Below are 23987 nucleotides of genomic sequence, written 5' to 3' on the forward strand. Positions count from 1 at the left end.
ACCCACATACCCAGCACTGGTGGGGTCCAACACAGGACACCCACATACCCAGCACTGGTGAAGTCAGACCCCAGGGAACCCATAGACTCAGATATCTAGTAACTTCCCCCAAAACGGAGCAGAGACACTTACTTGTGCTCATCATTCAGGGTATGAACCTTGAAGGCTCGTGGCCGCACAAACTCAGAGTCATGATCAGGAGGTAACGACTCAGGAGCAGGAAGCCACATATTAAACTCAGCGAGCCAGTTCTGCAGAGTGTTCACCTGACAAGAGAAATTACCATATAAGACCCCAACCTTAAGGACGTCCAAAGCAGAGTGCACATCCCATCCTATATAGGTAAACCAGTCATTCACCTGCGCAATGACTGCACCAGCAGAATAGTGAGTGCAGCTCTGGAGTATAATACAGGATGTAACTCAGGATCAGTTATGTAATGTATGTACACAGTGACTGAACCAGCAGAATAGTGAGTGCAGCTCTGGGGTATAATACAGGATGTAACTCAGGATCAGTAATGTAATGTATGTACACAGTGACTGCACCAGCAGAATAGTGAGTGCAGCTCTGGAGTATAATACAGGATGTAACTCAGGATCAGTAATGTAATGTATGTACACAGTGACTGCACCAGCAGAATAGTGAGTGCATCTCTGGAGTATAATACAGGACGTAACTCAGGATCAGTAATGTAATGTATGTACACAGTGACTGCACCAGCAGAACAGTGAGTGCAGCTCTGGAGTATAATACAGGAGGTAACTCAGGATCAGTAATGTAATGTATGTACACAGTGACTGCACCAGCAGAATAGTGAGTGCAGCTCTGGAGTATAATACAGGATGTAACTCAGGATCAGTAATGTAATGTATGTACACAGTGACTGCACCAGCAGAATAGTGAGTGCAGCTCTGGAGTATAATACAGGATGTAACTCAGGATCAGTAATGTAATTTATGTACACAGTGACTGCACCAGCAGAATAGTGAGTGCAGCTCTGGAGTATACTACAGGATGTAACTCAGGATCAGTAATGTAATGTATGTACAAAGTGACTGCACCAGCAGAATAGTGAGTGCAGCTCTGGAGTATACTACAGGATGTAACTCAGGATCAGTAATGTAATGTATGTACACAGTGACTGCACCAGCAGAATAGTGAGTGCAGCTCTGGAGTATAATACAGGATGTAACTCAGGATCAGTAATGTAATGTATGTACACAGTGACTGCACCAGCAGAATAGTGAGTGCAGCTCTGTAGTATAATACAGGATGTAACTCAGGATCAGTAATGTAATGTATGTACACAGTGACTGCACCAGCAGAATAGTGAGTGCAGCTCTGGAGTATACTACAGGATGTAACTCAGGATCAGTAATGTAATGTATGTACACAGTGACTACACCAGCAGAATAGTGAGTGCAGCTCTGGAGTATAATACAGGAGGTAACTCAGGATCAGTAATGTAATGTATGTACACAGTGACTACACCAGCAGAATAGTGAGTGCAGCTCTGGAGTATAATACAGGATGTAACTCAGGATCAGTAATGTAATGTATGTACAAAGTGACTGCACCAGCAGAATAGTGAGTGCAGCTCTGGAGTATACTACAGGATGTAACTCAGGATCAGTAATGTAATGTATGTACACAGTGACTACACCAGCAGAATAGTGAGTGCAGCTCTGGAGTATAATACAGGAGGTAACTCAGGATCAGTAATGTAATGTATGTACACAGTGACTGCACCAGCAGAATAGTGAGTGCAGCTCTGGAGTATAATACAGGATGTAACTCAGGATCAGTAATGTAATGTATGTACACAGTGACTACACCAGCAGAATAGTGAGTGCAGCTCTGGAGTATAATACAGGAGGTAACTCAGGATCAGTAATGTAATGTATGTACACAGTGACTGCACCAGCAGAATAGTGAGTGCAGCTCTGGAGTATAATACAGGATGTAACTCAGGATCAGTAATGTAATGTATGTACACAGTGACTGCACCAGCAGAATAGTCAGTGCAGCTCTGGGGTATAACACTGCATGTCACTCAGGCGATGCTGCCTATTAAATGATATATATAACTTGTACAAAAATCGGACTTGATTCTGGGCCTTAATGTCATGGCCACGTTATGCTTTCATTGATACCACTTTGTGTTCAGTAGAACAAGGTATTTGTGGAAGTGTCCTTGCAGGTTTCGCCAGTCTCATCAGTATATTCTGGCTGTGATGTTGACCATAGTTTTGCAGTGTGTGGATACCCAGATAATGAAACACGAGAGCTCCTCACCGGTACAATCGCCAGCACGGTCTTGGCCGGGGTGTGCTGGAAGAGAACGTCCAGGAAAGAGATAACCTGCAGGGTCTTGCCCAATCCCATGCTGTGCGCCAGGATGCAGCCAAACCCACTGCTGCTGGAAAATCTCTCCAGAGACTCCACAAGGTTATCATACAGAAAGCGGATGCCCCCAATCTGCCCAGGAGAGAACAGCCGGATATTGGAGGTTACATGGACCAGCAGGACATATTAGGGGAGTCATTGGAAGCAGATCGGAGACTGTGCACTCACCTGATGTGGTTTGACAGATCCGGCCAGCTGTGGTGCCAGGAAAATGTCCTTCTCATTGGGCGGGTGGTTAATATTGACAAGGACCCGTCCAAAGGCATCTGGCAGGTTCAAAGTGTCATTGACATGGGAGCCGCTGTTCTCACCCCCGAGATCAGCGTCATCAACGTCATTAGTGGATTCGCCAGTGTCCACGAGCTGCAGAGATTCCTCCTCCCCCGAGCTCAGCTCGATCACTTCTGTAGGGGGCAAACAAAGCGGGAGCGTGACAATGATGGGAGTTATGGTATGTTCACTCATGGGCACACGGACCGAACACTGATGAAAAGCCACCGAGGCCTCACACCCCACAACGCATGTCCTCACCAGCCAGAGCTTTCCTCTGGGACTCGTCCTCGCTGTCCCCACTGCTGCTGTCCAGGCAGATGATCTCCTGGTTCCCCACAATGTGTGACACGTCGGCCGGCCTCAGTTCAATCTCTTCTGTAAAGCAAATTGCAGATCACTCTATTGGTGGTATCGGCTCTACCGTCCCTCCAGGCCCCAACCAGCCCGACGCCCGTACCAGTGAGGAAGTCTAGAGGGACAGCAGGCAGCGTAGGGATCAGGGGTACAGGGTAGTCCTTCCTCTGCTGCTCCAGACGTTTCCGTCTTTCCAGCTCCTCCTGCTGCGCGGTCTTGGTCACCGCCTCCAACTGATCTTCACGGAGCAGCTTCCTGCGTCACAGCGAGACAAGCGTCATTATTTAGAGCGTCACACACAGGAGGACCAGAGTGACGCAGAGCCCAACCACTGTGTGATCATAAAGGTGGGCATAAAGCAGAACCTCGAATAGGAGCACAGATCTGCACACTGGACCTACCCCCTGGACTGCGAGATCAGACCTGCCCAATGGACTCAGAGATATGACCTGCCCAATGGACTCAGAGATATGACCTGCCCCCTGGACAGTAAAATAAGACTCGCCCCATGGACTGCTAGATCAGATCTGCCCACGGGACTCCGAGATCAGACCCGCCCACTGGACGCCGAGATCAGACCCGCCCACTGGACGCCGAGATCAGACCCGCCCACTGGACTCCGAGATCAGACCCGCCCACTGGACTCCGAGATCAGACCCGCCCACTGGACTCCGAGATCAGACCTGCCCACTGGACTCCGAGATCAGACCTGCCCACTGGACTCCGAGATCAGACCTGCCCACTGGACTCCGAGATCAGACCTGCCCACTGGACTCCGAGATCAGACCTGCCCTCTGGACTCCGAGATCAGACCTGCCCTCTGGACTCCGAGATCAGACCTGCCCTCTGGACTCCGAGATCAGACCTGCCCAATGGACTGCGAGATCAGACCTGCCCACTGGACTGCGAGATCAGCCCCCCAAACCGAAAGATCTGACCCGCCCCATGGACAGTAAAATCAGACCCGTTCGCTGGACTGCTAGATATAACCCGACTCCTGGACTGTGAAACCAGACCCGCCCCATCGACTGCGAGATATGACCCGCCGAACATGACTGAATGAACAGACCTGCCCCTCTGGACTGCGAGATGAGACCCACCCCCTAGACTGAACGATCAGACCTGCCCCCTGGATTGTGAGATCAGACCCACCCCATGGATTAGTAGATCAGACCCGACCACTAGACTGCGAGATCAGACCTGCACCCTGGACTGCGAGACTAGACCCGCACTATGAGATCAGACCCATGCCCTAGACTGCGAGATCAGACCCACCCCATGGACTGCAAGATCAGACCCACCCCTGCACTATGAGATCAGACCCGCCCCCACACTATGAGATCAGACCCACCCCCTGGACGGCGAGATCAGATTCGCCCCCGCACTATGAGATCAGACCCGCCCTTCACTATGAGATCAGACCCACCCCCGCACTATGGGATCAGACCCGCCCACGCACTATGAGATCAGACCCGCCCCCGAACTATGAGATCAGACCCGCCCCCGCACTATGGGATCAGACCCGCCCCCGCACTGTGAGATCAGACTCGCCCCCGCACTATGAGATCAGATCCACCCTTCGCTGAGATCAGACCCACCCACACTATGAGATCAGACCCGCCCCCGCACCATGGGATCAGACCCGCCCCCGCACTATGGGATTAGAACCGCCCCCGCACTATGAGATCAGACCCGCCCCCGCACTATGGGATCAGAACCGCCCCCGCACTATGAGATCAGACCCGCCCCCGCACTATGAGATCAGACCCGCCTCCGCACTATGAGATCAGATCCGCCCTTCACTGAGATCAGACCCGCCCCCGCACTATGAGATCAGACCTGCCCCTGCACTATGAGATCAGACCCGCCCCCGCACTATGGGATCAGACCCACCCCCGCACTATGAGATCAGACCCGCCCCCGTACTATGAGATCAGACCCGCCCCCGCACTATGAGATCAGACCCGCCCCCGCACTATGAGATCAGACCCTCCACCGCACTATGAGATCAGACCCGCTCCCACACTATGAGATCAGACCCGCCCCCGCACTATGAGATCAGACCCGCCCCCGCACTATGAGATCAGACCCGCCCCCGCACTATGAGATCAGACCCGCCCCCGCACTATGAGATCAGACCCGCCCCCGCACTGCGAGATCAGACCCACCCCCGCACTATGAGATCAGACCCGCCCCCGCACTATGAGATCAGACCCGCCCCCGCACTATGAGATCAGACCCGCCCCCGCACTGCGAGATCAGACCCACCCCCGCACTATGAGATCAGACCCGCCCCCGCACTATGAGATCAGACCCGCCCTCGCATGTCCTCACCTGATGTTCCTCCTCAGGTTGGTTGGCTTCTGTAATCGTTTCTTCTTTTCCTCCTCATTTGATGTTGTCTTCTCCCCTTTTTCGCTCTGCTCTGAGGTAGATGAGCATTTCCATTCATCCTCGCCACCAGAGCCATGCTCCGAATTGTCTGCACCACGTGCGGAGGTTTGAGACTTTTCTGCAAAAGAGAGAAGAAATCTGAGACACTCCTCACAATAAATGAACATTAGGGCAGCATCCAGTAGGGGGCGCTCAGGAGGGAGCTTAGGGCAGGTGTAACAATGAGCGGACAGTCTGTGCACCCCAACACTTTCCTCCGCCAGGATCTATCTGGCTGTCACTGACCCCAGCAGTCACCCCTGCAGATAGGTCATTGGTGTGTCTGCCTACTTATCGCCATCTATGTCCTGCACCCACACCGTCCTGCAACCTCCACACTAAGACTGAGTACAACGTCCGGTGTTAATATGTGCGCGAGGAGGCGCTATGTCAGCGGGGAGGGATCTGGAACATAAGGGGTTACACAGCTGAATATTTGGCCTCCTGTTATATAAGTGGGTTAATCTGCCGGGTGTTACATAAAGAGGCCGCGTCGTTACATAATGCTGCGAGGACCAGACGACGCAGACCCCAGGAAGGCCAGAAACGGACCCTGAAGGTTGGATAAAAGCTGGGCACAAGCCCTGCGCACTGTCACTAAGAACAGACCCGGCAGGGAGGACACAGACCCCGCAGGGAGGACACAGACCCCGCAGGGTGGGCACAGAACCTGAGCACAAACCACGAAGGGTGAGCACAGACCTCGCAGGCAGGGCACAGACCCAGAGCACAGACTTCGCAGGCAGGGCACAGAACCAGAGCCCAAACCCCGAAAGGTAAGCACAAACCTCGCAGGCAAGGCACAGACCCTGAGCACAGACCCTGCAGGGAGGGCACAGACCCTGAGCACAAACCACGAAAGGTGAGCACAGACCTCGCAGACTGGGCACAGACCCCGAGCAAAGACCCTGAAAGGTGAGCACAGACCTCGCAGACAGGGCACAAACCCCGAGCACAGACCCTGAGCACAGACCCCGAAGGGAGGGTACAGACCCTGTAAGGAGGGCACAGAACCTGAGCACAAACCCCGAAAGGTAAGCACAAACTTCGCAGGCAAGGCACAGACCCTGAGCACAGACCCTGCAGGGAGGGCACAGAACCTGAGCAAAAACCACGAAAGGTGAGCACAGACCTCGCAGACCAGGCACAGACCCCGAGCACAGACCCTGAGCACAGACCTCGCAGGCATGGTACAGACCCCACAGGGTGGGCACAGAACCTGAGCATAAACCCTGAAGCGTGAGCACAGACCCCGAGGACAGACCCCGCAGGGAGGGCACAGAACCTGAGCACAAACCCCGAAAGGTAAGCACAAACCTTGCAGGCAGGGCACAGATCCTGAGCACAGACCCCGAGCACAGACCCCGCAGGGAGGGCACAGACCCTGTAAGGAGGGCACAGAACCTGAGCACAAACCCCGAAAGGTAAGCACAAACCTCGCAGGCAAGGCACAGACCCTGAGCACAGACCCTGCAGGGAGGGGACAGAACCTGAGCACAAACCACGAAAGGTGAGCACAGACCTCGCAGACCGGGCACAGACCCCGAGCACAGACCCTGAAAGGTGAGCACAGACCTCGCAGGCAGGGCACAGACCCCGCAGGGAGGGCACAGAACCTGAGCACAAACCCCGAAAGGTAAGCACAAACCTCGCAGGTAGGGCACAGATCCTAAGCACAGACCCCACAGAGTGCACCAACTGTGGTCATCTACATATATATACATAAATCTGAGTGTATGCATGCATGTGTGTGTGTATCAAGCCAGACCCATTCCACACATTATATATATATATATATATATATATATATATATATATACACGTATTTTCATGTATTTTCAGCTCTTTCACAATTTTTTGTTAATTATATAATTCCACATGTGTTAATTCATACTCTTGATGCTTTCAGAGTGAATCTACAATTTTCATAGTCATGAAAATAAAGAAAACTCTTTGAATGAGAAAGTGTGTCCAAACTTTTGGTTTGTACTATATATATATATATATATTATATTATATTATATTATATTATATATATATATATATATATATATATATATATATACATACACACACACAAACACACTCTAGCTGAAGAGCCCGGCCACACTCACTCTAATATCCCACATCATCCTGTCAGATGTGGGATATTAGTGGTAGTAGTCTGGTGGCTCTGGCTGACGGGATGATGTGGGATATTAGGGGTAGTAGTCAGGTAGCTTTGGCTGACGGGATGATGTGGGATATTAGGGGTAGTAGTCCGGTAGCTATGGCTGACGGGATGATGTGGGATATTAGGGGTAGTAGTCCGGTAGCTTTGGCTGACTGGATGATGTGGGATATTAGGGGTAGTAGTCCGGTGGCTCTGGCTGACGGGATGATGTGGGATATTAGGGGTAGTAGTCCGGTAGCTTTGGCTGACGGGATGATGTGGGATATTAGGGGTAGTAGTCCGGTAGCTCTGGCTGACGGGATGATGTGGGATATTAGTGGTAGTAGTCTGGTGGCTCTGGCTGACGGGATGATGTGGGATATTAGGGGTAGTAGTCCGATAGCTATGGCTGACGGGATGATGTGGGATATTAGTGGTAGTAGTCCGGTGGCTCTGGCTGACGGGATGATGTGGGATATTAGTGGTAGTAGTCTGGTGGCTCTGGCTGACGGGATGATGTGGGATATTAGGGGTAGTAGTCCGGTGGCTCTGGCTGACGGGATGATGTGGGATATTAGTGGTAGTAGTCCGGTGGCTCTGGCTGACGGGATGATGTGGGATATTAGAGGTAGTAGTCCGGTGGCTCTGGCTGACGGGATGATGTGGGATATTAGGGGTAGTAGTCCGGTGGCTCTGGCTGATGGGATGATGTGGGATATTAGGGGTAGTAGTCCGGTGGCTCTGGCTGACGGGATGATGTGGGATATTAGGGGTAGTAGTCCGGTAGCTTTGGCTGACGGGATGATGTGGGATATTAGGGGTAGTAGTCCAGTAGCTCTGGCTGACGGGATGATGTGGGATATTAGTGGTAGTAGTCTGGTGGCTCTGGCTGGCGGGATGATGTGGGATATTAGTGGTAGTAGTCTGGTGGCTCTGGCTGGCGGGAGGATGTGGGATATTAGTGGAAGTAGTCGGTGGCTCTGGCTGACAGGATGATGTGGGATATTAGGGGTAGTAGTCCGGTGGCACTAGCTGACGGGATGATGTGGGATATTAGGGGTAGTAGTCTGGTGGCTCTGGCTGACGGGATGATATGGGATATTAGTGGTAGTAGTCCGGTGGCTCTAGCTGACGGGATGATGTGGGATATTAGGGGTAGTCTGGTGGCTCTGGCTGGCGGGAGGATGTGGGATATTAGTGGAAGTAGTCGGTGGCTCTGGCTGACGGGATGATGGGGGATATTAGTGGTAGTAGTCCGGTGGCTCTGGTTGGCGGGAGGATGTGGGATATTAGTGGAAGTAGTCGGTGGCTCTGGCTGGCGGGAGGATGTGGGATATTAGCGGAAGTAGTCGGTGGCTCTGGCTGACGGGATGATGTGGGATATTAGGGGTAGTAGTCTGGTGGCTCTGGCTGACGGGAGATATTAGTGGTAGTAGTCCGGTGGCTCTGGCTGATGGGATGATGTGGGATATTAGTGGTAGTAGTCCGGTAGCTCTGGCTGACGGGATGATGTGGGATATTAGTGGTAGTAGTCCGGTGGCTCTGGCTGACGGGATGATGTGGGATATTAGTGGTAGTAGTCTGGTGTCTCTGGCTGGCGGGAGGATGTGGTATATTAGTGGAAGTAGTCGGTGGCTCTGGCTGACGGGATGATGTGGGATATTAGGGGTAGTAGTCTGGTGGCTCTGGCTGGCGGGAGGATGTGGGATATTAGTGGTAGTAGTCCGGTGGCTCTGGCTGACGGAATGATGTGGGATATTAGTGGTAGTAGTCCGGTGGCTCTAGCTGACGGGATGATGTGGGATATTAGGGGTAGTAGTCTGGTGGCTCTGGCTGGCGGGAGGATGTGGGATATTAGTGGTAGTCGGTGGCTCTGGCTGACGGGATGATGGGGGATATTAGTGGTAGTAGTCCGGTGGCTCTGGCTGACCGGATGATGTGGGATATTAGTGGTAGTAGTCTGGTGGCTCTGGCTGACGGGATGATGTGGGATATTAGTGGTTGTAGTCTGGTGGCTCTGGCTGGCGGGAGGATGTGGGATATTAGTGGAAGTAGTCGGTCGCTCTGGCTGAAGGGATGATGTGGGATATTAGGGGTAGTAGTCTGGTGGCTCTGGCTGACGGGATGATGTGGGATATTAGTGGTAGTAGTCCGGTGGCTCTACCTGACGGGATGATGTGGGATATTAGGGGTAGTAGTCTGGTGGCTCTGGCTGGCGGGAGGATGTGGGATATTAGTGGAAGTAGTCGGTGGCTCTGGCTGACGGGATGATGGGGGATATTAGTGGTAGTAGTCCGGTGGCTCTGGCTGACGGGATGATGTGGGATATTAGTGGTAGTAGTCTGGTGGCTCTGGCTGGCGGGAGGATGTGGGATATTAGTGGAAGTAGTCGGTGGCTCTGGCTGACGGGATGATGGGGGATATTAGTGGTAGTAGTCCGGTGGCTCTGGCTGACGGGATGATGTGGGATATTAGTGGTAGTAGTCCGGTAGCTCTGGCTGACGGGATGATGTGGGATATTAGTGGTAGTAGTCTGGTGGCTCTGGTTGGCGGGAGGATGTGGGATATTAGTGGAAGTAGTCGGTGGCTCTGGCTGATGGGATGATGTGGGATATTAGGGGTAGTAGTCCGGTGGCTCTGGCTGACGGGATGATGTGGGATATTAGTGGTAGTAGTCGGTGGCTCTGGCTGACTGAATGATGTGGGATATTAGGGGTAGTAGTCTGGTGGCTCTGGCTGGTGGGAGGATGTGGGATATTAGTGGTAGTAGTCCGGTGGCTCTGGCTGACGGGATGATGTGGGATATTAGTGGTAGTAGTCCGGTGGCTCTGGCTGACGGGATGATGTGGGATATTAGGGGTAGTAGTCTGGTGGCTCTGGCTGGCGGGAGGATGTGGGATATTAGTGGAAGAAGTCGGTGGCTCTGGCTGACGGGATGATGGGGGATATTAGTGGAAGTAGTCCGGTGGCTCTGGCTGACGGGATGATGTGGGATATTAGTGGTAGTAGTCCGGTAGCTCTGGCTGACGGGATGATGTGGGATATTAGTGGTAGTAGTCTAGTGGCTCTGGTTGGCGGGAGGATGTGGGATATTAGTGGAAGTAGTCGGTGGCTCTGGCTGATGGGATGATGTGGGATATTAGGGGTAATAGTCCGGTGGCTCTGGCTGATGGGATGATGTGGGATATTAGGGGTAGTAGTCCGGTAGCGCTGGCTGACGGGATGATGTGGGATATTAGGGGTAGTAGTCTGGTGGCTCTAGCTGACAGGATGATGGGGGATATTAGGGGTAGTAGTCCGGTGGCTCTGGCTGATGGGATGATGTGGGAGATTAGGGGTAGTAGTCCGGTAGCGCTGGCTGACGGGATGAAGTGGGATATTAGGGGTAGTAGTCCGGTGGCTCTGGCTGACTGGATGATGTGGGATATTAGGGGTAGTAGTCCGGTGGCTCTGGCTGACTGGATGATGTGGGATGTTAGGAGTAGTGTAGATACCGACCCCTGGAAGTGCTATTGTCGTCGGTGCGTGCTCACTCTCTCCTTCAGCCTCCAGGCCATGAAGTTTTAATTGTGTGCAAATAAAGCGGACTTTCTATTTGGATCAGTGAGTGCTAGTCTTTTTTCTTTGATGGTGGATTCATACAACTGTATTTTTGGACTAAGCACCCGAGATCACGGTGAAGCCTATAACGCAGCATGAGTTTGACGGCATAACCTAGCAGCGGCGCCGCCGACCGGCTTTTTCCTAAACCAGTCGAATATAATCACTATAATTTGTTAGAACTAACCACAGTTACTATGCCCGGGCAGCGCCGGGCTCTTCAGCTAGTAAGTAATAAAAAAGGAAGTGTGGTCAATGATATCTGTGATCACTATCTCTTGACTACAAGCCCCAGCATGCCCTTATCATTGAAGACTGGCCCCAACAGGAAATCTCACACACGCAGGAATCTGCTCGTATTCATGGGGTTGATGATGACCAGCGACGGCAGCCGCTGATCACATAGGGAGACACCTGCCGACTGTCAGGAGGGTGCCCTGTTAATACCCGGCAGCCGGCTACATGCACTTTATAAGGAGAGGGTGGCAGTGAGGATCGCAGAGGACAACACGGCATTCATCTCCAGGGAGCAGTGACTGCAGCTGGAGGAGCCCCAGGACAGACTCACCTACTGCTCCTACCTAAGCCCTGGGGTGTAGCACACGGACACCGCTCACACAGATGTACCAGAGCAGAGTATGTCATCGACTTGTATCATCCAATTCAGACCCAAAGAGAAACTAATAGAATGTAGTCACCTCCCTTCCAGTAATGGCTGATAACGGGGAGTAATAGATTGTAGTCTCCTGTCCTACACTCTCCTCCCCAGTAATGGCTGATAACAGGGAGTAATAGAGTGTAGTCTCCTGTCCTACAGTCTGCCCCTCAGTAATGGCTGATAACAGGGAGTAATAGAGTGTAGACTCCTGTCCTACAGTCTCCCCCTCAGTAATGGCTGATAACAGGGAGTAATAGAGTGTAGTCTCCTGTCCTACAGTCTCCTCCCCAGTAATGGCTGATAACAGGGAGTAATAGATTGTAGTCTCCTGTCTTACAGTCTCCTCCTCCAGTAATGGCTGATAACGGGGAGTAATAGATTGTAGTCTCCTGTCCTACAGTCTCCTCCCCAGTAATGGCTGATAACGGGGAGTAATAGATTGTAGTCTCCTGTCCTACAGTCTCCCCCCCAGTAATGGCTGATAACAGGGAGTAATAGATTGTAGTCTCCTGTCCTACAGTCTCCTCCCCAGTAATGGCTGATAACAGGGAGTAATAGAGTGTAGTCTCCTGTCCTACAGTCTCCCCCTCAGTAATGGCTGATAACAGGGAGTAATAGAGTGTAGTCTCCTGTCCTACAGTCTCCCCCTCAGTAATGGCTGATAACAGGGAGTAATAGAGTGTAGTCTCCTGTCCTACAGTCTCCTCCCCAGTAATGGCTGATAACAGGGAGTAATAGATTGTAGTCTCCTGTCCTACAGTCTCGTCCCCCAGTAATGGCTGATAACGGGGAGTAATAGATTGTAGTTTCCTGTCCTACAGTCTCCCCCCCAGTAATGGCTGATAACGGGGAGTAATAGATTGTAGTCTCCTGACCTACAGTCTCGTCCCCCAGTAATGGCTGATAACAGGGAGTAATAGATTGTAGTCTCCTGTCCTACAGTCTTGTCCCCCAGTAATGGCTGATAACAGGGAGTAATAGATTGTAGTCTCCTGTCCTACAGTCTCCCCCCCAGTAATGGCTGATAACGGGGAGTAATAGATTGTAGTCTCCTGACCTACAGTCTCCTCCCCCAGTAATGGCTGATAACAGGGAGTAATAGATTGTAGTCTCCTGTCCTACAGTCTCCTCCTCCATTAATGGCTGATAACGGGGAGTAATAGATTGTAGTCTCCTGTCCTACAGTCTCCTCCCCAGTAATGGCTGATAACGGGGAGTAATAGATTGTAGTCTCCTGTCCTACAGTCTCCTCCTCCAGTAATGGCTGATAACGGGGAGTAATAGATTGTAGTCTCCTGTCCTACAGTCTCCTCCTCCAGTAATGGCTGATAACAGGGAGTAATAGATTGTAGTCTCCTGTCCTACAGTCTCCTCCTCCAGTAATGGCTGATAACGCGGTGTAATAGATTTGCAGGTCCCTACACATCATCTACGGCAGGGGTGGGGAACCTCGGGTCCCAGGGCCATTTACGGCCCCCGGGCAGATTCTCAGGGACTGCAGTGCTTTAGCAGGGAGCTGTATTTTGTCTTCTTGCTCTGTTAGCACACACGCAGTGTTCATTACTAAACACTGAAGGGCATGCAATGAAAGATTACGTCCTGACACCAGTGCCAGAGTCAGGAGGTACTTTGTGGGCAGAGTTTGTACGGCCCTCAAAGGATGGTATAAATATCCAAATGGCCCATGGCAGAAAAAAGATTCCCCACCCCTGATCTACGGGGTATGGGGCCCCTGACATCATACAGGACACAGGATCCCTCGGGATGAGCGTACACGGGTGCAGGGTTATCACATCCCTCTCCTGAAATCCTCTGTGCTGCTGTGAGCTCTGTTCTAATATAATCATCCTCTGGACAGAAGGTAATAGATTGATATTTGGAAATCTGGAGCAGAGCCGCACCCTAGCCCGCCTCACCCCCTACGTGCAGAGGTCACACACTACACTCACTTTTCTTGTCATCCACTTCATCTTCATCATCACCATCATTTTCATCATCCAACTCATCCTCTTCATCAGCCTCGTCGTCCTCATCATCTTCCTCCTCGTCCTCCTCCTCTTCTTCCTGTGGATCCAGGTCTGGCTCACTTGGCGAGATGGATGCGTCAGACATTGCAAATCCTTCCGGTGAGCAGCACGTTACCTGCACATCCTCCTGGCACAAGCGGGGAGCTGTAGATACAAACACAGCGACATCAGGAAACAAGGTTCCCATTCACTGACAGCAAGCAGATATTTCATGGAAAGAAATTAAAGCTCCAAATAAATTAGAAAGTTGCATAACTTAAGTGAAGAAAAAAAGCAGCATCAGGATGGTGGAGACCGGAGAAGAGCCTGGGATGTGGGGAAGCATTTTCAGGGTGCACCTTCGTCTGTTCCCATCACACGGTAATTGGTGTACTGATAAACAGATTGGATTCGTGGATGCTTGTCATGTGACCCGACAGTGCAGTCGCTATCCTCCCCATAACTGTGAGATCACCCAGTGAACACTGGGCTGATAACAGAGAGCAACAGCCTGCATGCATCATACAAAGTCAGAAGCAGGTGACGTCTGGCAGAACCAGGCCCACCGAGATCAGGACCGTGTGCACCCAACCTGGCGCAGGGGAAAGACGCCAGCTAAGCGCTGGACTAGCAGGGAGTCCGGACTATTAGACATGGCAGACGGCAGCTCTTCCATACAAACATCGGTAGGCTCAGGTCCTGCACCTGCACCGCTGTGTATGACTGGCGCGCCTCCTGCTCATGTCAGCCAGATGCTGGATCAGTGGGGATGGGGTTGCCAAGCCCCATGTTTGCAGCAATAGTTACATGCAGGAACTGTCCTTTTGCTTATTACAAAGCCTCTATCGCCCACATCACCCCGAAACATGGCATCCCAGGACCCTAACTTATGGGTGAGGAGCAGAGGCCACAATGACACCTCCGTAAAACGCTAGGTGTATAACTACTCAGGAAGAAGACAGCACTCCTGATGATTGGGCTGAGCGCTGATGAAGTGATCGATCTGCCAAGCCATCAGCAGAACCAAGCTGGCACAGAGCCGCCCCGCTCTTTCCTGGATGCCACTAACCAGATGGCAGCTTCATCTCCTCAGCATGACACCACTGTGATGCTGCAGGTCAGGGTCAATGAGTCTGTTATGTCCCCACTGTCTGGTAGACACCCTCACTATGCAATGAAAACCCCCTGCATATGACCGTCTGCCCCAGAGAAGGAAAACGCTGAGTTACTACCCCCATCAGGAGAACCAGCGCTGAATTACTACCCCCATCAGGAGAACCAGCACTGAATTACTACCCCCATCAGGAGAACCAGCACTGAATTACTACCCCCAGCAGGAGAACTAGCTCTGAATTACTACCCCCAGCAGGAGAACCAGCGCTGAATTACTACCCCCAGCAGGAGAACCAGCGCTGAATTACTACCCCCATCAGGAGAACCAGCACTGAATTACTACCCCCAGCAGGAGAACTAGCTTTGAATTACTACCCCCAGCAGGAGACACAGCTCTGAATTACTACCCCCAGCAGGAGAACTAGCTCTGAATTACTACCCCCAGAAGGAGACCCAGCGCTGAATTACTACCCCCAGAAGGAGACCCAGCGCTGAATTACTACCCCCAGCAGGAGAACTAGCTCTGAATTACTACCCCCAGCAGGAGAACTAGCTCTGAATTACTACCCCCAGCAAGAGAACTAGCTCTGAATTACTACCCCCAGCAGGAGACCCAGCTCTGAATTACTACCCCCAGCAGAAGAACTAGCTCTGAATTACTACCCCCAGCAAGAGAACTAGCTCTGAATTACTACCCCCAGCAGGAGACCCAGCACTGAATTACTACCCCCAGCAGGAGACCCAGCGCTGAATTGCTACCCCCAGCAGGAGACCCAGCGCTGAATTACTACCCCCAGCAGGAGAACCAGCTCTGAATTACTACCCCCAGCAGGAGAACTAGCTCTGAATTACTACCCCCAGAAGGAGACCCAGCGCTGAATTACTACCCCCAGCAGGAGACCCAGCGCTGAATTACTACCCCCAGCAGGAGACCCAGCGCTGAATTACTACCCCCAGCAGGAGAACTAGCTCTGAATTACTACCCCCAGCAGGAGACCCAGCGCTGAATTACTACCCCCAGCAGGAGACCCAGTGCTGAATTATTACCCCCAGCAGGAGACCCAGCGCTGAATTACTACCTCCAGCAGAACTAGCTCTGAATTACTACCCCCAGCAGGAGAACTAGCTCTGAATTACTACCCCCAGCAGGAGAACTAGCTCTGAATTACTACCCCCAGCAGGAGACCAAGCTCTGAATTACTACCCCCAGCAGGAGAACTAGCTCTGAATTACTACCCCCAGCAGGAGAACTAGCTCTGAATTACTACCCCCAGCAGGAGACCCAGCACTGAATTATTACCCCCAGCAGGAGACCCAGCGCTGAATTACTACCCCCAGCAGGAGACCCAGCGCTGAATTACTACCCCCAGCAGGAGAACCAGCTCTGAATTACTGCCCCCAGCAGGAGAACTGGCTCTGAATTACTACCCCCAGCAGGAGACCCAGCGCCGATTTACTACCCCCAGCAGGAGAACTAGCTCTGAATTTCTACCCCCAGCAGGAGAACTAGCTCTGAATTACTACCCCCACCAGGAGACCCAGCGCTGAATTACTACCCCCAGCAGGAGACCCAGTGCTGAATTACTTCCCCCAACAGGAGACCCAGCGCTGAATTACTACCCCCAGCAGGAGAACTAGCTCTGAATTACTACCCACAGCAGGAGAACTAGCTCTGAATTACTACCCCCAGCAGGAGAACTAGCTCTGAATTACTACCCCCAGCAGGAGACCCAGCTCTGAATTACTACCCCCAGCAGGAGAACTAGCTCTGAATTACTACCCCCAGCAGGAGAACTAGCTCTGAATTACTACCCCCAGCAGGAGACCCAGCACTGAATTACTACCCCCAGCAGGAGACCCAGCGCTGAATTACTACCCCCAGCAGGAGAACCAGCTCTGAATTACTACCACCAGCATGAGAACCAGCGCTGAATTACTACCCCCAGCAGGAGACCCAGCGCTGAATTACTACCCCCAGCAGGAGACCCAGCGCTGAATTACTACCCCCAGCAGGAGAACCAGCTCTGAATTACTACCCCCAGCAGGAGAACTAGCTCTGAATTACTACCCCCAGCAGGAGACCCAGCGCCGAATTACTACCCCCAGCAGGAGAACTAGCTCTGAATTACTACCCCCAGCAGGAGAACTAGCTCTGAATTACTACCCCCAGCAGGAGACCCAGCGCTGAATTACTACCCCCAGCAGGAGACCCAGCGCTGAATTACTACCCCCAGCAGGAGACCCAGCGCTGAATTACTACCCCCAGCAGGAGACCCAGCGCTGAATTACTACCCCCAGCAGGAGACCCAGCGCTGAATTACTACCCCCAGCAGGAGACCCAGCGCTGAGTTACTACCCCCAGCAGGAGACCCAGCGCTGAATTACTACCCCCAGCAGGAGACCCAGTGCTGAATTACTACCCCCAACAGGAGACCAAGCGCTGAATTACTACTCCAGCAGGAGAACCAGCGCTGAATTACTACCCCCAGCAGGAGACCCAGCACTGAGTTACTACCCCCTGCAGGAGACCCAGCGCTGAGTTACTACCCCCAGCAGGAGACCCAGCGCTGAGTTACTACCCCCAGCAGGAGACCCAGCGCTGAATTACTGCCCCCAGCAGGAGAACCAGCTCTGAATTACTAACCCCAGCAGGAGAACCAGCTCTGAATTACTACCCCCAGCAGGACAACCAGCGCTGAATTACTACCCCCAGCAGTAGACCCAGAGCTAAATTACTACCCCCAGCAGGAGACCCAGTGCTAAATTACTACCCCCAGCAGGAGACCCAGTTCTGAATTATTACCCCCAGCAGGAGACCCAGCGCTGAATTACTACCCCCAGCAGGAGACTCAGTTCTGAATTATTACCCCCAGCAGGAAACCCAGCGCTGAATTACTACCCCCAGCAGGAGAATCAGCTCTGAATTACTACCCCCAGTAGGAGACCCAGCGCTGAATTACTACCACCAGCAGGAGACCCAGCGCTGAATTAATGCCCTCAGCAGGAGACCCAGTTCTGAATTATTACCCCCAGCAGGAGACCCAGCGCTGAATTACTACCCCCAGCAGGAGAATCAGCTCTGAATTACTACCCCCAGTAGGAGACCCAGCGCTGAGTTACTACCCCCAGCAGGAGACCCAGCGCTGAGTTACAACCCCCAGCAGGAGACCCAGCGCTGAGTTACTACCCCCAGCAGGAGAACCAGCGCTGAATTACTACCCCCAGCAGGAGAACCAGCGCTGAATTACTACCCCCAGCAGGAGACCCAGCGCTGAATTACTACCCCCAGCAGGAGAACCAGCTCTGAATTACTACCCCCAGCAGGAGACCCAGCGCTGAGTTACTACGCCCAGCAGGAGACCCAGCGCTGAATTACTACCCCCAGCAGGAGACTCAGCGCTGAATTACTACCCCCAGCAGGAGAACCAACTCTGAATTACTACCCCCAGTAGGAGACCCAGCGCTGAGTTACTACCCCCAGCAGGAGACCCAGCGCTGAATTACTACCCCCAGCAGGAGACCCAGCGCTGAATTACTACCCCCAGCAGGAGACCCAGCGCTGAATTACTGCCCCCAACAGGAGACACAGCGCTGAATTACTACCCCCAGCAGGAGAACCAGCTCTGAGTTAATGCCCCCAGCAGGAGACCCAGCGCTGAATTATTGCCCCCAGCAGGAGACCCAGCGCTAAATTACTACCCACAGCAGGAGAACCAGCTCTGAGTTAATGCCCCCAGCAGGAGAACCAGCACTGAATTACTACCCCCAGCAGGAGACCCAGCGCTGAATTACTACCCCCAGCAGGAGACCAAGCGCTGAATTACTACCCCCAGAAGGAGAACCAGCTCTGAATTACTACCCCCAGCAGGAGAACCAGCTCTGAATTACTACCCCCAGCAGGAGACCCAGCTCTGAATTACTACCCCCAGCAGGAGAACCAGCTCTGAATTACTACCCCCAGCAGGAGAACCAGCTCTGAGTTAATGCCCCCAGCAGGAGAACCAGTACAGAATTACTACCCCCAGCAGGAGACCCAGCGCTGAATTACTACCCCCAGCAGGAGACCCAGCGCTGAATTACTACCCCCAGCAGGAGACCCAGCGCTGAATTACTACCCCCAGCAGGAGAACCAGCGCTGAATTACTACCCCCAGCAGGAGAAACAGCTCTGAATTACTACCCCCAGCAGGAGACCCAGCGCTGAATTACTACCCCCAGCAGGAGAACCAGCGCTGAATTACTACCCCCAGCAGGAGAAACAGCTCTGAATTACTACCCCCAGTAGGAGACCCAGCGCTGAATTACTACCCCCAGCAGAAGAACCAGCTCTGAATTACTACCCCCAGCAGGAGACCCAGCGCTGAGTTACTACTCCCAGCAGGAGAACCAGCTCTGAATTAATGCCCCCAGCAGGAGACTCAGCGCTGAGTTACTACCCCCAGCAGGAGACCCAGCGCAGAATTACTACCCCCAGCAGGAGACCCAGCGCTAAATTACTACCCCCAGCAGGAGATCCAGTTCTGAATTACTACCCCCAGCAGGAGACCCAGCGCTGAATTACTACCCCCAGCAGGAGAACCAGCTCTGAATTACTATCCCCAGTAGGAGACCCAGCGCTGAATTACTACCCCCAGCAGGAGACCCAGCGCTGAATTAATGCCCTCAGCAGGAGAACCAGCTCTGAGTTACTACCCCCAGCAGGAGACCCAGCGCTGAGTTACTACCCCCAGCAGGAGACCCAGCGCTGAATTACTACCCCCAGCAGGAGACCCAGCGCTGAATTACTACCCACAGCAGGCGAACCAGCGCTGAATTACTACCCCCAGCAGGAGAACCAGCGCTAATTTACTACCCCCAGCAGGAGACCCAGCGCTGAATTACTAATCACAGTAGGATACCCAGCGCTGAATTACTACCCCCAGCAGGAGAACCAGCTCTGAATTACTACCCCCAGCAGGAGACCCAGCGCTGAGTTACTATCCCCAGCAGGAGAACCAGCTCTGAATTACTACCCCCAGCAGGAGACCCAGCGCTGAATTACTACCCCCAGCAGGAGACCAAGCGCTGAATTACTACCCCCAGAAGGAGAACCAGCTCTGAATTACTACCCCCAGCAGGAGAACCAGCTCTGAATTACTACCCCCAGCAGGAGACCCAGCTCTGAATTACTACCCCCAGCAGGAGAACCAGCTCTGAATTACTACCCCCAGCAGGAGAACCAGCTCTGAGTTAATGCCCCCAGCAGGAGAACCAGTACAGAATTACTACCCCCAGCAGGAGACCCAGCGCTGAATTACTACCCCCAGCAGGAGACCCAGCGCTGAATTACTACCCCCAGCAGGAGACCCAGCGCTGAATTACTACCCCCAGCAGGAGAACCAGCGCTGAATTACTACCCCCAGCAGGAGAAACAGCTCTGAATTACTACCCCCAGCAGGAGACCCAGCGCTGAATTACTACCCCCAGCAGGAGAACCAGCGCTGAATTACTACCCCCAGCAGGAGTAACAGCTCTGAATTACTACCCCCAGTAGGAGACCCAGCGCTGAATTACTACCCCCAGCAGAAGAACCAGCTCTGAATTACTACCCCCAGCAGGAGACCCAGCGCTGAGTTACTACTCCCAGCAGGAGAACCAGCTCTGAATTAATGCCCCCAGCAGGAGACTCAGCGCTGAGTTACTACCCCCAGCAGGAGACCCAGCGCAGAATTACTACCCCCAGCAGGAGACCCAGCGCTAAATTACTACCCCCAGCAGGAGATCCAGTTCTGAATTACTACCCCCAGCAGGAGACCCAGCGCTGAATTACTACCCCCAGCAGGAGAACCAGCTCTGAATTACTATCCCCAGTAGGAGACCCAGCGCTGAATTACTACCCCCAGCAGGAGACCCAGCGCTGAATTAATGCCCTCAGCAGGAGAACCAGCTCTGAGTTACTACCCCCAGCAGGAGACCCAGCGCTGAGTTACTACCCCCAGCAGGAGACCCAGCGCTGAATTACTACCCCCAGCAGGAGACCCAGCGCTGAATTACTACCCACAGCAGGCGAACCAGCGCTGAATTACTACCCCCAGCAGGAGAACCAGCGCTGATTTACTACCCCCAGCAGGAGACCCAGCGCTGAATTACTAATCACAGTAGGATACCCAGCGCTGAATTACTACCCCCAGCAGGAGAACCAGCTCTGAATTACTACCCCCAGCAGGAGACCCAGCGCTGAGTTACTATCCCCAGCAGGAGAACCAGCTCTGAATTACTACCCTCAGCAGGAGACCCAGCGCTGAATTACTACCCCCAGCAGGAGAACCAGCTCTGAATTACTACCCCCAGCAGGACAACCAGCGCTGAATTACTACCCCCAGCAGGACAACCAGCGCTGAGTTACTACACCCAGCAGGAGACCCAGCGCTGAATTACTACCCCCAGCAGGAGACCCAGCGCTGAATTACTACCCCCAGCAGGAGACCCAGCGCTGAATTACTGCCCCCAGCAGGAGACCCAGCGCTGAATTACTACCCCCAGCAGGAGAACCAGCTCTGAGTTAATGCCCCCAGCAGGAGACCCAGCACTGAATTACTACCCCCAGCAGGAGACCAAGCGCTGAATTACTACCCCCATCAGGAGACCAAGCGCTGAATTACTATCCCCAGCAGGAGAACCAGCTCTGAATTACTGCCCCAGCAGGAGACCCAGCGCTGAATTACTACCCCCAGCAGGAGACCCAGCGCTGAGTTACTAACCGCAGCAGGAGAACAAGCTCTGAATTACTACCCCCATCAGGAGACCCAGCACTGAATTACTACTACCCCAAGCAGGAGAACCAGCTCTGAATTACTACCCCCAGCAGGAGACCCAGCGCTGAATTACTACCCCCAGCAGGAGAACCAGCGCTGAATTACTACCCCCAGCAGAAGACCCAGCGCTGAATTACTACCCCCCAGCAGGAGAACCAGCGCTGAGTTACTACCTCCAGCAGGAGACCCAGCGCTGAATTACTACCCCCAGCAGGAGACCCAGCGCTGAATTACTACCCCCAGCAGGAAACCCAGTGCTGAATTACTACCCCCAGCAAGAGACCAAGCGCTGAATTACTACTCCAGCAGGAGAACCAGCGCTGAATAACTACCCCCAGCAGGAGACCAAGCGCTGAGTTACTACCCCCTGCAGGAGACCCAGCGCTGAGTTACTACCCCCAGTAGGAGACCCAACGCTGAGTTACTACCCCCAGCAGGAGACCAAGCGCTGAATTACTACCCCCAGCAGGAGACCCAGCGCTGAATTACTCCCCCCAGCAGGAGACCCAGCGCTGAATTAATGCCCTCAGCAGGAGAACCAGCTCTGAATTACTACCCCCAGCAGGAGACCCAGCGCTGAATTACTACCCCCAGCAGGAGACCCAGCGCTGAATTACTACCCCCAGCAGGAGACCCAGCGCTGAATTACTACCCCCAGCAGGAGACCCAGCGCTGAATTACTACCCCCAGCAGGAGAAGTAGCTCTGAATTACTACCCCCAGCAGGAGAACTAGCTCTGAATTACTACCCCCAGCAGGAGACCCAGCTCTGAATTACTACCACCATCAGGAGAACTAGCTCTGAATTACTACCCCCAAGCAGGAGAACTAGCTCTGAATTACTAACCCCAGCAGGAGACCCAGCACTGAATTACTACCCCCAGCAGGAGACCCAGCGCTGAATTACTACCCCCAGCAGGAGACCCAGCGCTGAATTACTACCCCCAGCAGGAGAACCAGCTCTGAATTACTGCCCCCAGCAGGAGAACTGGCTCTGAATTACTACCCCCAGCAGGAGACCCAGAGCCGAATTACTACCCCCAGCAGGAGAACTAGCTCTGAATTACTACACCAAGCAGGAGAACTAGCTCTGAATTACTACCCCCAGCAGGAGACACAGCTCTGAATTACTACCCCCAGCAGGAGACAAAGCTCTGAATTACTACCCCCAGCAGGAGACCCAGCGCTGAATTACTACCCCCAGCAGGAGACCCAGCGCTGAATTACTTCCCCCAACAGTAGACCCAGCGCTGAATTACTACCCCCAGCAGGAGAACTAGCTCTGAATTACTACCCCCAGCAGGAGAACCAGCTCTGAATTACTACCCCCAGCAGGAGACCCAGCGCTGAATTACTACCCCCAGCAGGAGACCCAGCGCTGAATTACTACCCCCAGCAGGAGACCCAGCGCTGAATTACTACCCCCAGCAGGAGACCCAGCGCTGAATTACTACCCCCAGCAGGAGAACTAGCTCTGAATTACTACCCCCAGCAGGAGAACTAGCTCTGAATTACTACACCCAGCAGGAGACCCAGCTCTGAATTACTACCACCATCAGGAGAACTAGCTCTGAATTACTACCCCCAAGCAGGAGAACTAGCTCTGAATTACTACCCCCAGCAGGAGACCCAGCACTGAATTACTACCCCCAGCAGGAGACCCAGCGCTGAATTACTACCCCCAGCAGGAGACCCAGCGCTGAATTACTACCCCCAGCAGGAGAACCAGCTCTGAATTACTGCCCCCAGCAGGAGAACTGGCTCTGAATTACTACCCCCAGCAGCAGACCCAGAGCCGAATTACTACCCCCAGCAGGAGAACTAGCTCTGAATTACTACCCCCAGCAGGAGAACTAGCTCTGAATTACTACCCCCAGCAGGAGACACAGCTCTGAATTACTACCCCCAGCAGGAGACAAAGCTCTGAATTACTACCCCCAGCAGGAGACCCAGCGCTGAATTACTACCCCCAGCAGGAGACCCAGCGCTGAATTACTTCCCCCAACAGTAGACCCAGCGCTGAATTACTACCCCCAGCAGGAGAACTAGCTCTGAATTACTACCCCCAGCAGGAGAACTAGCTCTGAATTACTACCCCCAGTAGGAGACCCAGCGCTGAGTTACTACCCCGAGCAGGAGACCAAGCGCTGAGTTACAACCCCCAGCAGGAGACCCAGCGCTGAGTTACTACCCCCAG

At 53.1% G+C, this 23987-nt stretch overlaps 1 protein-coding gene across 2 annotated transcripts in view; it reads right to left on the minus strand.

The window, feature by feature from the left end:
• The window catches only part of RAD54L2 (RAD54 like 2), an 84247-nt gene that overhangs the window by 16085 nt on the left and 44175 nt on the right, over positions 1 to 23987 (minus strand). For both annotated transcript variants that reach the window (XR_012227283.1, XM_073562539.1), the window contains 7 exons: positions 13829 to 14050; positions 5371 to 5548; positions 3140 to 3291; positions 2941 to 3057; positions 2578 to 2813; positions 2299 to 2481; positions 133 to 266 (listed from right to left, as the gene is read on the minus strand). Coding sequence is in view for 1 of the 2 variants with exons in the window: in XM_073562539.1 (XP_073418640.1) it covers positions 133 to 266; positions 2299 to 2481; positions 2578 to 2813; positions 2941 to 3057; positions 3140 to 3291; positions 5371 to 5548; positions 13829 to 13991 (1163 nt within the window). In the remaining variant the exon portion in view is untranslated. The remainder of the gene's footprint in view (positions 1 to 132; positions 267 to 2298; positions 2482 to 2577; positions 2814 to 2940; positions 3058 to 3139; positions 3292 to 5370; positions 5549 to 13828; positions 14051 to 23987) is intronic.

The sequence above is a fragment of the Dendrobates tinctorius genome, unplaced genomic scaffold (assembly GCF_039654945.1).
Source record: "Dendrobates tinctorius isolate UK_male_01 unplaced genomic scaffold, ASM3965494v1 ptg000357l, whole genome shotgun sequence".
NCBI lineage: Eukaryota > Metazoa > Chordata > Amphibia > Anura > Dendrobatidae > Dendrobates > Dendrobates tinctorius.